At 33.5% G+C, this 14,146-nt stretch overlaps 1 protein-coding gene and 1 pseudogene across 1 annotated transcript; both read left to right on the top strand.

Moving 5' to 3' along the window:
* The first annotated feature begins 676 nt into the window (after positions 1-676).
* Positions 677-2,829, top strand: LOC109131269 (uncharacterized). Its single transcript, XM_019241972.2, has 2 exons — positions 677-2,247; positions 2,452-2,829. Exons 1-2 carry the CDS (start codon positions 716-718, stop codon positions 2,693-2,695), a joined length of 1,776 nt encoding a protein of 591 aa, XP_019097517.2. The 5' UTR covers positions 677-715; the 3' UTR covers positions 2,696-2,829.
* Positions 2,830-3,620: 791 nt separating this feature from the next.
* Positions 3,621-4,276, top strand: LOC147919715 (ubiquitin-conjugating enzyme E2 4 pseudogene; annotated as a pseudogene).
* The last annotated feature ends 9,870 nt before the right edge of the window (positions 4,277-14,146 follow it).

Here is a 14,146-nt window from a genome sequence, read left to right as displayed (position 1 = left end):
CTCGGGTAATTTACAATGGTATAAATGTTTTTATTGCCTCTTCAACCCGTTTTAAAAACCTTTGAAAACAGTTGTAAACCTTATTAAAAACTGTAAACCTTATTAAATCCTCTGAAATCACTTGTAAAATCTTTTTAAAAAACCATTGATTTGTACTTTCAGGGTCAACCAATACCAAATCCATATGTCGAGAGTGATCCTCCTACTGCTTCTTCAAGTCAATATACTGGCACTTCTGATGATTTTACTGCTACTCATACTCAGGTAACTTACATTTAAACACTTTAAAAACCCTTTTGAAAACGGTTGTAAACCTTATTAAATCCTTTGAAATAACTTGTAAAACCTTTTAAATAACTTGTAAAACCTTTTAAATAACCATTGATTTGTACTTTCAGGGTCAACCAATACCAAATCCATATGTCGAGGGTGTTCCTCGTTTTTATTGTTCTCCTGTTGCTTCTTCAAGTCAATATACTGGCAATTCTGATGATTTTACTTCTACTCATACTAAGGTAACTTACATTTAAACACTTTAAAAAACCTTTTGAAAACGGTTGTAAACCTTATTAAATCCTTTGAAATAACTTGTAAAACCTTATAAATAACTTGTAAATCCTTTTAAATAACTTGTAAAACCTTTTAAAAAACCATTTATTTGTACTTTCAGGATCAACCAATACCAAATTCATATGTTGAGGGTGTTCCTCGTAACATGACAACCTCTGTTGGGTATCCATCTTGTTCTTCACACTCAACTGGTCTAATCGATGTTGATTCACTGTTTTGTGGAAAGTTATTCAAAGACAAAACAAAAATGAGAAGTCAGATGCGGATGTATGCAGTCAAGCACAGTTTTGAGTTTCATACTTTTAAGTCAGACAACAAGAGGTATGTTCTTAAATGTATTGATGAAAAATGTAGTTGGAGGCTACTTGCAACTAAGTCTAAAGCATCAGATAGCTTTGTTGTTCGAAAGTATAGTAGTCAGCACAGCTGTGACTCTGCTTTAAGGAATGTTAATCATCGCCAAGCAACTGCAAGGACTTTGGCTGGTTTGGTTAGTAACCATTTTGCAGGAGGAAAGCTTCCTCTCAGACCCAAACAGCTCATGGAAATTTTTAGGAATGACCATGGAGTTGGTGTCTCGTACTCAAAAGCATGGAGAGCTCAAGAACATGCATCAGAAATTGCTAGGGGTATACCTGCTGATAGTTATGAGGTTTTACCGAGTTGGTTTCACATGATAGAAAAGAAGAATCCAGGTACTATCACTTACATCAAAGCTGATTCTGATAATAAGTTTAGATATGGTTTTCTGGCTTTTGGTGCATCAATTAGAGGCTTTAAGTTGATGAGAAAAGTTATTTCTATTGATGGCGCCCATTTGAAATCAAAATATAAGGGAACTTTGCTTGCTGCATCAGCTCAGGATGGTAATTTTCAGTTGTATCCTATTGCTTTTGCTGTTGTTGATTCTGAGAATGATGCATCATGGGATTGGTTTTTGCGGTGTTTGAAGACTATTATTCCTGATGAAGAGGATCTAGTTTTTGTGTCTGATCGGGCTTCTTCAATTGCAACTGCGCTATCAGTAAATTATGTACATGCTCATCATGGGATCTGCACTTTCCACTTGCAAAAGAACCTGGAAACACGATTTAGAGCTTCTGCTTCTCTTCTTCCAGTTGTTCATGATGCTTCAAGAGCTTACACTCAGTATGATTTTGATTATTTGTTCACTCAAATTTCCAATGGTGATCCGGTTCTTGGAGAATATCTTTGGCAAGCTGATATTAGGAAATGGTCACGTGCATATTCTCCTTCTAACCGGTACAACATTATGACATCTAATTGTGCCGAGTCCTTTAACTCCAGGTTAAAAGAGACTCGTGAGTATCCAATTGTCTGCCTGTTTGATACAATCAGGTCTATTTTGACTAGGTGGTTTAATGAACGACGTGAGGAGAGCTGTCGACATCCATATGCTGTTACTACAAAAGTTGGGAATAAGATGAATGAATCTTTTAATAATACTACCCGCTGGCTTGAAGTTAGTCAAGTAAATGAAAATATCTTCGAGGTTAAAGCAGCTTTAAAGACATATATGGTGAATTTGGACACAAGGAAATGCACATGCTGTATGTTTGATATTGACAAATTCCCTTGTGCACATGGAATTGCTGCTGCAAAACATGTCAATCTCAATGAAAACATGTTTGTTGATGATTATCATTCCACTGAAAGGTTATAACTCTCTTCTTTAATAAGGTCTTTAAAAGGTTGCTAAAGTAACGGATCCGACAGGGTTTTTACAATGTTTTAAAAGGTTTTAAAAGGTTTTATAAGTTATTTAAAAGGTTTATAAACAGTTTAAAAAAGGTTTTACAAGGTTTTTCAAAGGTTTATCAAAGTTATATTAGTCTTATCTTCCTCTTTTTTATTTTACAGATGGCGTTTAGCATATTCAGAGAGCATTCACCCAGTAGGTGATATGGAGTATTGGGAGATTCCAGAGAGTGTTAGTTCTTCTATTCGGCCACCTTCTACTCGTATACCTAGTGGCAGGCGAAAGAAAAAGAGAATAGCTAGTTCATGGGAGTATGGAAAGGCTAAGACAAATTCAAAACAATACAAATGCAGTAGGTGCGGTCAGTGTGGACACAACAAATCTAGTTGTGTTGCAGCTATCTAACTCTCTCTCTCTCTTTAATTCAACTTGAATTTGTTCTTTTTAATAAAATACTTTCAGTCTGTGGTATTGTAAACTCCATTTTCTCAAAACAACTTGTAATGCCTTTTAAAATAGCAAGTCGTACTGTTTTAAAATCATTTACAAACAACTTGTAAAATCTTTTAAAACATGTTAAAAACCATACATACTCTTGTAAAACTCTACACCGATTAAAAACCATATATATACCTTTTAAAACAACTTGTAAAACCTTTTAAAACATGTTAAAACCCTTTTAAAACATGTTAAAAACCATATATACTCTTGTAAAACCCTACAACGATTAAAAACCATATATATATATATACTCTTGTAAAAATCAAGTCGCCACACTCTCTCTCTCTTCCCCTTCCCCTTCCCCTTCCCCTTCCTCTTACTCTTCTTCATCTCTCTCTCTCTTCTCTCTCACTGCAAAAACCCTAAATTTCTTATGATTTCACCATCTTCAGTCTCCTTCACTGCTTCGTAATCAAACACCAAGCAAAACGCTCCAACGATTTTAGATGATTTGAAGAGATAGAGAAGATTTCAAATTTTGATTTCGAATCGCTTAAGTTTTTTTTGTGGAAGAAGATTGAAGGGGTAATATGCGAAGAGTCACTTGGAAACAGCGAAGGGGTAAGTTTTGAAGGGGTAAGATTTTAATGGATAAGATTTCGAAGGGTTAATTTATTGAAGGGGTATTAAGCGAAGCGTCGCTTTGGTTCGGTTTTAATTAAGCGTTGAATGGGTACTTTTTGTAAACCAAAGCGACGCTTCGCCTATTATATATACTTTTTGTCTCACGATAACTCCTCAATCATCTCTCAGATTCGAAAAATCAAACCTTTGTCTCCTAAATCATTCTCGAAAACTCTATTTACATTCTTCCTCTAATCCGTCTGAAATGGCCCGTCGTCCTGCTTCAAGCCTTATAAAGACTGATCTGAGATGTCTGAACAGGGATGTTTCGCCAAACATCACAGCAGGTAAACACATGCATCTTCAGAGTAGATTTGTGTTACTGTTAAGGATAAAAGAGATTGAGTGTTTGCCTTTTTTTTAGTAACTGTTGATGACGACATTTTCCGTTGTGAGGCTACTCTAATCGGACCGGTGAGTACTCCTTATGAAGGGGGAGTGTTTAAACTTAAGGTTACTTTTCCACCTGATTACCCAAGAAGTCCCCCCAAGGTATCTATTTTTGATTATACTCCTTTTTATTTTAGCAAGCATGATTATTAGGACTCCTTTTTTGCATCAACTCAATAGTTTTTTAATTAAAATTTCTTGATAATGCAGGTTATTTTCATCACAAGAATTTGCCACCCAAATGTATCAGATATTGGAGGCATTTACCTAAAAGTGTTGAGGCGCGACTCTTGGTCTCCCATGTCCATTGTTAAGCTTTTCAAGGAATTAGTGGAGAAGTTGATTGAACCAGAGGTCAATGATGAGGGACAGACCATTGAATATCTTGCCAACCTCTACAAATCTGATAGGAGAAGGTTTGAAGCTATGGCTAGAGAGATGACTAATAAATATGCTGGGAGAGGAACCTGAAATAGTTCATATCTATTTTTAAGAACTCTTGAATAATTTATCTTGTTTTTGTTCTTTTTAATAAAACATTTCAGTCTCTGCTCTTGTAAACTCTATTTTAATAAATATTTTATTCAGAGTTTACTGTTTTAATATTAGAAACAACTTGTAAAGCTTTTAAAAAAGCAAACCAAATTGATATATATCATTATAAACCATTTGTAAAACCTTTTAAAATTTCTAAAAACAAGATATAATCTTAAAGGTTTAAAGGGTTTAATTGGTTATAAAACCATCTAAAAAGGTTTTAAAAGGTTTTTAACACTTTTAAAGCTCTCTTAAAACCTTTTAAAATCTTTTAAAGCATAAAATAATTTTAACCCGTTTTAGAAGATTTAACCTTTTAAAAGATTTAAAAGGCTTTTAAAACCTTTTAAAACCTATAAACAGTTTAACACCATTTATAGCATTAACACCATTTAAAAGGTTTTACAAGCAATAAGAAATAACTTAACATTAAAACAACTATTTTTTTTAAATATACTTGCAAACTAAACATTGAAATACTATTCTATTCAATATTCTTCTTGATGTGATCACGTTTATATAACAGCAATAATTTTTAAATGGTTTTTAAAAGATGTTAAAAAAGTTTTCAAAAACTTCTAAAACCTCTTTTAAAAGGTTATACAAGGTTTAAAACTCGTTTTAAAAGGTTTTAAACCCTCAAAAAGGTTTTTCATCTTTTAAAGCTCTCTTGAAACCTTTTAAACCCTTAAAACTTAAAAGAATATTAACCCGTTTTAGAAGATTTAACCTTTTAAAAGGTTTTAAAGCCCTTTTAAAAGGTTTAAAAAAACAGTTTTTTAAGCAATAACCTCGTATATTAGGCAAGTTTGAACAAACTACTCATGTTTAATTAAACTGTTTATAGGATTAAAACCATTTAAAAAGTTTTACAAGCGAAAAAAATAACATAACATTAAAAAGACAATTTTTAAAAATCTACTTGCAAACTAAACATTGAAATACTATGCCATTATTCTTCTTGATGCGACCAGCAAGATGCCAAATTCCTTAACCTACGTATTTGTCCTTGTACTCCTGCAAAAGAAAACAAAAATATAAGTTAATATTAAATAACTGTAAAATGTGCATAAAATCTAACAAAAGTCGAGGTTCACTGACCTTTAATTTTGTAAACATTCTGGTACCAAGGTATCTCATTTGTGGAGTAACATCTTTAGGAATTTTGTCAGGATGAAGAAGTAATATTGCCTTCCTTGTTACTTTTTTTACATCTTCTTTAGTAATCAAATCCATGGCATAGACTTTTTCCCACTTATTCCCTTGCCAAAGATACTACAATGTAGAACATCCAAATTTAATTAATGTTTAACACCTATGATAACAAGTATATGATTTTTTCAAACTTACGTTATCAATTGACGAAAGCATAGTTCTGATGTCCTTGGTCTTCGTCCAAGAAGTTATTACTTCCTCGATTTGTTTTATTTCTTCATAACTTAAATTGTTCTCCTGCGTAGTAGGTGTTTGCACTAATACAAACAAAAGAAACAAAATATTATATGTCATTTTTCAACAGGGAAAATCATTTATAATAAAGACTTCAAAAACTTACAACTGCCCATTTCCTGGCTGGTATGATATTGTTGTTGGCTTGGGTCTTCTTGTTGAGTGGGAGCTTCTTGTTGGCTTGGGTCTTCTTGTTGAGTGGGAGCTTCTTGTTGGCTTGGGTCTTCTTGTTGAGTGGGAGCTTCTTCTTGGCTTGGGCCTTCATCAGTATCTGAAATATTAATACACTCTTCGTCATCCGATATAATAGTGTACGCTTCTTCTTGGCTTGAGTATACATTATCAACACTGTTAGGCTTCTCATCCTGCATAAATAATGATATTTTTTTTTAACCATATGTAAATTATTTTCAAATATATTTTTACAAGGTATTTAAAATTTGTCGATCATATTCAAGTAACACATACCTTATCATTATTCATATCCTCTTCTTGTGGATCATTTTCATTAGTATCCTGGGTTTTTTCTTCAGGAATAACACTTGGGTCCCCTCTCAAGTCAGTTTGTTTCTCATGTTGATTATCTTCTTTAGATACCTAGAAATGTTGTAAATTTTGTTTAATACATTTAAAACACTAGCAAAACCTTTGAAAACGTTTATATGATTTTGTTAAAAGCTCTTTAAAATACTTTTTAAAATGATTTTAAAAGGAATTAAGTTTTTATTTCACTTACAAATTCACTTTGAGAAGCTGGTACTTCCTCATCTTCAAAATCGGGGGCAGAGGCTCGTACTTCCTCTTCTTGAAATGAAGTGGCAGAGGCTTGTACTTCCTCTTCTTGGAAAGCAGTTGCAGAGGCTGGTACTTCCTCTTCTTGGAAAGCAGTTGCAGAGGCTGGTACTTCCTCTTCTTGGAAAGCAGTTGCAGAAGCTGGTACTTCCTCTTCTTCAAATGCAGTTGTAGAGGCTGGTACTTCCTCTTCTTGAAATGCAGTTGCCGAGGCTGGTACTTCTTCTTCTTGAAATGCCCTTGATTCCCACTGTGGTGTTGAAGCAGCAGTAGTGATCCCCACATGATTCTCCAGTCTCACTAATCTTTTGTGAGTAAGTTGACATGTTTTTAAAATCATGTCAATTTTCTCACTAAAAGATATTCTTTTTTTTTGTTAGTTTGATTCAAGAATGGCCCTGCAGCTTCTCTCACACGCTTTTTTTGATTTTTTTCTCCTTTTTCATCTTGAATAAATCCTTGAATCCATTCCTCCTTAGTCATCCTATAGCCTTGGATTACAAGTTTAACAACTTCGTCGAAATCCTTGTCTTCATCATTCGGTGGCATAACCAAATGGCTATATTCATCGGGATCACCGACAATTGTTTTCACTTCAAACTGCAAAGATAAATTGATTCATATTATATCTCAAAAATCTTATACAGATATTTAAAACCTTTTAAAACTCTTTTATAACTCTAGAAATCCTTTGTAAATCCGTTGTAAAGTCTTGTAACCAGTTTAAAACACATTGTAAATCTAAATTACATTACTAACATTTTTTTAAAAAGGTTTTACAATGTGTTTTAAAACTGTTGGAAAACAAAAAAAAAATAGTTCTAGAGAAGTAATGGTACCTTGCAAGACTCGAAAACAAATTTTATTTCATTGAATCTTGGGGAAGATGTCTTTTGCCATTGCAAGATCAGTGGGAGATGTTGATTTTGGCTTGAAATGCTTTCCCTAACACCAAAATGTTCCCCTAGCTGTCGAACTGAAGATAACAACCAGATTTGGATTGCAAATGGAAAGCCAGCCATTCCATACTGTTTCTTTGCCAACGTTCCCACAGTCATTTGTTTCACATCTCTCACTAATGATTCGTAAGCAATTTCACCCCAAGGATACTTACAGAAATTCTCAAAACTACTGGCTCTCAGCAAATTCTTTAAGGGAATTTGAACTAATGGATTTTGAGCTATCAATATCCCCTCCACTAGTATCAAAGCACCTAATCTAATTCTTTCCTCAGATTTCATGTCTTTCCCTTTAACTTTCAAAGTATCAAGAAGACGTTTGCAGGTCATTTTATCATTCATCCACAAATCTTTTTTCGATGTAACAGTACCTGATGGAACAGTGCCTACGGGAAGGCCTGTTGTAATGACGAATTCCCTTAGCGAAAATCGCATAGGTTGATCATCAAATGCAAACCAGAGCTCGTTTTTTGCAGACAAAATCCTCCTCTGTAGTAAGTGGTGGACCAGTTGACTCGAGAACTTGATATTTTTCCGATTAACAAATTCTATAATTGGACCCAAGAAAGACTTCTCTAACTGCTGGAACTCTTTTATTTTTAATGCATTCTTTACACTCGCCAAAACAGCTTGCTCTGAAGAATATTTAGTAACTCTTTCTAATGTATCTCCCTCTGTGCCTGGCGTGATTAATCTTTTTGGAAAGCACAGTTTCTTCGCGGAATCTTCAAAATTACTCATATCGCAAAACCTGTCAACATTGTTTACAGAGAACATATTCAAGGCATGCACCCAATATCCCTTATAAATCCTATTTTAAAACCAATTTAAAACTTTTTAAAGATATTGATAAATTTCCAACCTTCGTATTCCGAGTTCACCAAAACATCATAAAATTTCATATTGAAATAGAAATTGAAGTCAAAATTAAATTCCAAATCAAACTTACAAAAGGGAGAAGAAGAGACGACGAATTCGAATAGAGGACTGAGAGGAAAAACGAGGAAGAAGAAGAGTCCGTAATTCGACAAAGAGAAATTGCAATTTGAAGTCCTCGCATACCCAATCAGCCGACTTCTACTTTCAATCCGACGATTTCGTGACTGCAATCCGACGAAATCGAGAACCCAATTTAAGCAAATACAGATTTGAGTGAATTTCGCGCATTCAACCTCCCAGACGGAAAACTGTACTTTTTGAAAGAGAAACCCTAGTTTTTAGGGACAATTGATACAGGGGGGGGGGAGTGGAGGTTATATTTTACTATTTGGGCCTAGGCCTAGGGCTTTCACCCTTATTATACAAAAACATTGTAAAATCATTTAAAATATAGTATTAAAACCATTTAAAAGTTTTTACAAGCGTTTTAAAAGGTTAAAAGGGGTTTTTTTTAGGTATTTCAATGATTTTAAAGGATTTACAAGTGTTTTAAAACGTATTTTAAAAGGATTAAAAGGGATTTTTTTGGGTATTTCAATGATTTTAAAGGATTTACAAGTGTTTTAAAACGTATTTTAAAAGGATTAAAAGGGATTTTTTTGGGTATTTCAATAAATTTTATAGGATTTACAGGAGTTTTAAAAAGTTTTTAAAAGGATTCGGAAATGATAAACAACGTTTTAAACTTCATTGTAAATACTTAATCTTAAACGAAGTATATATATAAAAGGAGTAACTTAACATATTTTTAGAATAGTGTCACAGTAAAAAAAACTAAAATATTGTTCTTGATGCAATAATCTAAAGCACCATTCCTGCGATCACGTTCATATACCAGCAAGATGCAAACTTCCATTATCCTAGTCATTTTGTAATTCTGCAAATATAATATAATTGATGTTAGAACCATTTAAAATACATTGCAATACAAAAGTTGTTAACCCATCTAAAACCAGTTTAAATAACCATGTAAAAACCTACACTGACTAGCAAAGATATCAACCGCCATTTTCTTCCGTAAATCACCAATTGACTCATTTTTAAGATTGCCATGTGTTGTTATGCTCATAGCCAAACATTCGATTGTCTTCAGCATGAAGACACCACTATCTTCAATCTTATCAACCTATCAAGAAAAGACAAAGTGAAGAGTCCAAAGTATTTACAGAGACCATATCAAAAAACTAGAAAACAAGCTCAACAGTATTTACCTGAGGTATGCAATTTATAATACTGATTCTGAACGGAGATTTCTCTGTATCATTTTTCATCCCAAACTTCTTCTGGGCAATATAAGGCATTGCAACAGCATATGCACCCACCTGTTTGTCTTTAATTTTGTTGGTGTAGAAATGCTTGCCCAAGTCGTAGATAATCATCTCCTTCTTCTCCAAATTGATCATCAATGGCATCCAAAGCCTTTCCTTAACCAACATTGGCGCCAGTATTTTGTTTGTAGGTGCTTCCTTGAAGAGTTGACTGAATCCTTCTTCAGGGAACTCATATTCATCTTTGTTGTCAACGAATATTGAGTAATATTCATCAATCTCTCTCAAAAAAGAAGTTTCAGCCAACGTCAATGATTTGCTTTTATAGAAGTGCGGATGACTTTCTTCTCTTCTGCTTAACAACTTCACAACTGTATCAACATGCTAAACAACAACAAAAAACAGATTAGAACAAGTCTTGTTGTCAAATAACTCATATAAATAAGTTCAGACCCGGTCACACATCATCTTGTAAACCAATTTAAACACATTGTAAATCTTTGAAAACGCTTAAAAGACATATTTTAATTCCTTTTAAAACCTTTTAAACCTCTTGTAAACACTTTTAAAAACCCTTTTAAAACTCTTTAAAACCTTTTTAAAACCTTTTTAAAACCCCACGAAACGTTAACAACACATTTGTAAAACCTTAAGCTTTGTTATCATACCATTGTTGTTAACGACTTCCCTGGCGTCTCTAGTGTTGTGAACCACTTGGCATCAACTTTTTTACCCAGAATTGTTAGTTGCCTACATCCAAAAATAAACAGAATAATCAAGAATACTTACAAAACCATGAATACATCTGTTAAAAGACTAATTGAACTTTTACTTTTGTTGCTAGAAACTAAAACTTACTTTGCTTTCCTTGAATTCTTCCAGTCACTAAATACATCTAACCGGGTCTTATCAACTTTGGAAAAAGGATAAAGTATTGGGTCCTTCTTCTTCTCGGCCGTGTAAGGCGGCTGAGTGTGAATAGAAGGAATTGTATTTCGTTCACTTTTTCTTTGCACACCACCAACATCATCAGATTTAATCTTCTTTTTCTGTGGCTTTACAAAACAAAAAAATTTCGCACTTTATATCGATACACTGGAAAACATTTTAAATATCTCATAGAAATAAATAATTAAGTTAGATACATACCCCTTCTCTAGCTTGAATATCAGCATCTGGGTTGTCACTTGGTTTACGCTTCTTCCTCTGTAGTGCCTCAAGAAAATACAATTTTTTGTAAAACATTTAATAAAATGTAAAACATTATACAACTAGTTACTAACCTCTTTTCTGTTCATAACATCATCATCACCATCATTGCTTTGCTTACACTTTCTCTGCAGTTCATCATTTCTTGGTTTACTTGATGAAATCTTTTAAAATACTCATAACAACTATATAAAAAATTAATGATTTACCTGTTTTCTCTCTCTCAAAACTCTCTTCTTACTGCTTGCTCCTTTCTCTTTATCAATGCTTTTATCTTTTCCACTATCCTCATCTTCTTCAGAAAGAAGATCAAATTTTGGTGTAGAAGGGCGTGGAGAAGGAGATTTATCCTTCAAAGATGATAACAATTGTGGTTTACAACAGGCTTTTAAAAGGATATTTGAGAACTTATAAAAATACTAGATATATGTACCTTTGGTGTTTCTTCAAAGTAATTACCATCATCACCACCAGTTTTTTGAGTGTTTTCATCATCTGCAGCGTAGCTCCCATCTTGTGTGTTTGATGGACGGACAGAATCTGCAGACTGGCTTTCTACGAAATCTTCTCTAGCAATATCTCCATCAACATTTTGTTTGCCAGCCTGCAACAAAAAAAAAAAGAACATGTAACAACATCATTTTTAAGGTTTTACATTCTGTTTCAAAAGGGTTTTAAAAGGTTTAAGTCACTATGGTTGCTCTTTAATCAGTGTTATGCTGTAAATCCGTTAAAAACACTTTTTAAACAGAAAAACTTTTAAAATAGATACTGACCTCTTCATTTATAACCTCTTCATTTCTATTCTGTCCATCTTCATCTTCGTGAGACTGCAAAGGGAAAAGAAAAAAAAGACCTCAGTTTAAAGAGTTTAGTGTCGAATATATGCGAAAAGGTGCGATCTTGTAATCTTACTCCTTTATCCTTATCTTTCCCTGATGTGGTTTTGACAGCTTCTTCAATGGCTTCTAGTCTTTTGTTGAAGTCATCTAACATAAAGAGGATTATGTCAAGTTTTTCTGAATATGACAAATTTTTCTCCATTTTCTCTTGTTTCTCAAAGTCTGGCAATTTTTCCCCCATTTTGTCACCCAACTCTCCCAAAGCACAGTAAATATCAACTAATCTTGTAGACCATTCTTCTTTCTTCAACCTATAGCCTTTCATAACCAAGCCAATAACTTCTTCAAAATCATTGTCATCTTTATCAACCAAATGCTTATATTCTTCTGGATCTCCAATTATTGTTTTGACTTCAACCTACAAAAATAATCAAAATCCATCAAAACAAAACTCATCAAATATAGATAACCAATGAATAATCAAAACTACACTTTTAATAGAATTCAAAACTTACACAAGTTGCTGTCTTAATAGCTTCAACAACATCATCAAACCTTGCAAAACGACTTGATTGCCAGTTGAGAATCAGTGGATAGAATGTTCTGGAAAAATTACATCTTCTCGCAAATTTATCACCAAAAATTGGAACAGCACTCAAGGCCCATATATATAATGCCATGGGAAATCCCTTGACACTATACTGACCTTTGAACCAAGTATTTTTATCGAATTTCTGAATGCATGTGGCGAGAATGTTATACGCTTCCTTGCCCCATGGTTAGGCTGTATACATCTCGAAATCTGATGCATGCTTCAGCCTAGACAGAGGTATCTTCTCTGTTGAATTTGATGTCATCAAAATACCTTCTGTTAATACCACTGCAGCGAGGCATTCCTTTTCCTTGTCATCCAAAGGTTCTTCACCCTCTTCTGGTTCATTAAATAGTCGATATTGAAGTTGAGTTAAAGTGTAATCTCCTCTCACCGCCCAAGAATATGGTTCACTAATTGGATCTTTGCCGTTATTCCTTGGTTCTCTATGAATAGGTTCGCATTGAATCCCTATGTTTAATAAAACAATGATGTTAGTTTGTTCAAACTTTGCCTAATATAAACTGTTCTAAAACCCTTTTAAATCCCTTTTAAAACTCTTTTAAAACTCTTAAAAGGTTTTAAAAGAGTTTTAAAAGGGTTTAAAAACTTCTAAAACAGGAAAAACCCTTTTACAATAGTTTTGAAAGGTTTTAAAAAGGTTATAAACCCTTTTAAAACCCTTTTAAAACCTTTTAAGAGTTTTAAAAGAGTTTTAAAAGAGTTTTAAAAGGGTTTTAAAACTTTTAAAACGGGAAAAACCCTTTACAATAGATTTTAAAAGGGTTTTAAAAGAGTTTAAAAGAGTTTTAAAAGGTTTTTAAAAGGGTTTTAAAAGGTTTTTAAAACCATTTCAAACACTTTATAATTACCTGTTGTAAGGAAGAACTCTCTCATGGAAAACCGAAGAGGTTGCATGTCGACTGTAAACCATAAGTTTCTCCCTCTTGTCTTCAGCCTTCTCAGCATCAAGTAGTGGAATATTTTCCCAGAAAATCCAATGTCTCTGGCAGAAAGATTGATGATGTGCCCAAGGAAGGAAGATTGAAGCTTCGTGAAAGATGCTTTTCCTAATGTATGTTTAACTTTGGCAACTAGGCTTAAGTCCGAATGTTGACATATGTTTGCTCCAACAATTGGTTCTAAACCCATACCATATGTTGGTTGGTAGTGCAAGGGGTTCAAAATCAGTTGATGCCATCTGTTAAAGAAACACACTTAATTAGACTTTTCAACGGATTTACAAGAGTTTTAAAAGGGTTTTTAAAAATCAACATCACACGTTATCGATCTGAAGTCATCTTATCAACACACTTTATCGACATAATTCAACTACGACCGATCTAAAAATTGATATCAAATGGTTTAACAGGGACTTTCAAAAAGTGTTTTACAAGAGATAACAAAAATCCAAATTTACAAGACTTTACTAATTTCAAATCCATATCAAACACAATTATCGATCTGAATGCATCAGATCTGAATCTGGATCGATATCAAAGAAACTGAAGAGGCTTTTAAAAACTGTTTTAAAAGAACATAAATCCAAATTTAAAAGAGTTTACATATTCCAAATCGATATCAAAGAAATCTAAAAGCCCTAAATTTAAAAAAGCGATAGTCCAAATTGATAAACCCAGAAAGAAAAAAAGAAAGAATGAACCTGCCTGCGATAGAACCAGAATCAATGTCGGGAATTACGTATACGAGAGACGAAAGCGCAGAATCGCCGCGAAGAAGGATCGAGAATAGCC

Source organism: Camelina sativa, chromosome 20 (genome assembly GCF_030686135.1).
Source record: "Camelina sativa cultivar CO46 ecotype springtype chromosome 20, ASM3068613v1".
In the NCBI taxonomy this organism is placed as follows: domain Eukaryota; kingdom Viridiplantae; phylum Streptophyta; class Magnoliopsida; order Brassicales; family Brassicaceae; genus Camelina; species Camelina sativa.
Note: the sequence above shows the minus strand (reverse complement) of the source record. Positions and strands in the feature narration are given on the sequence as shown.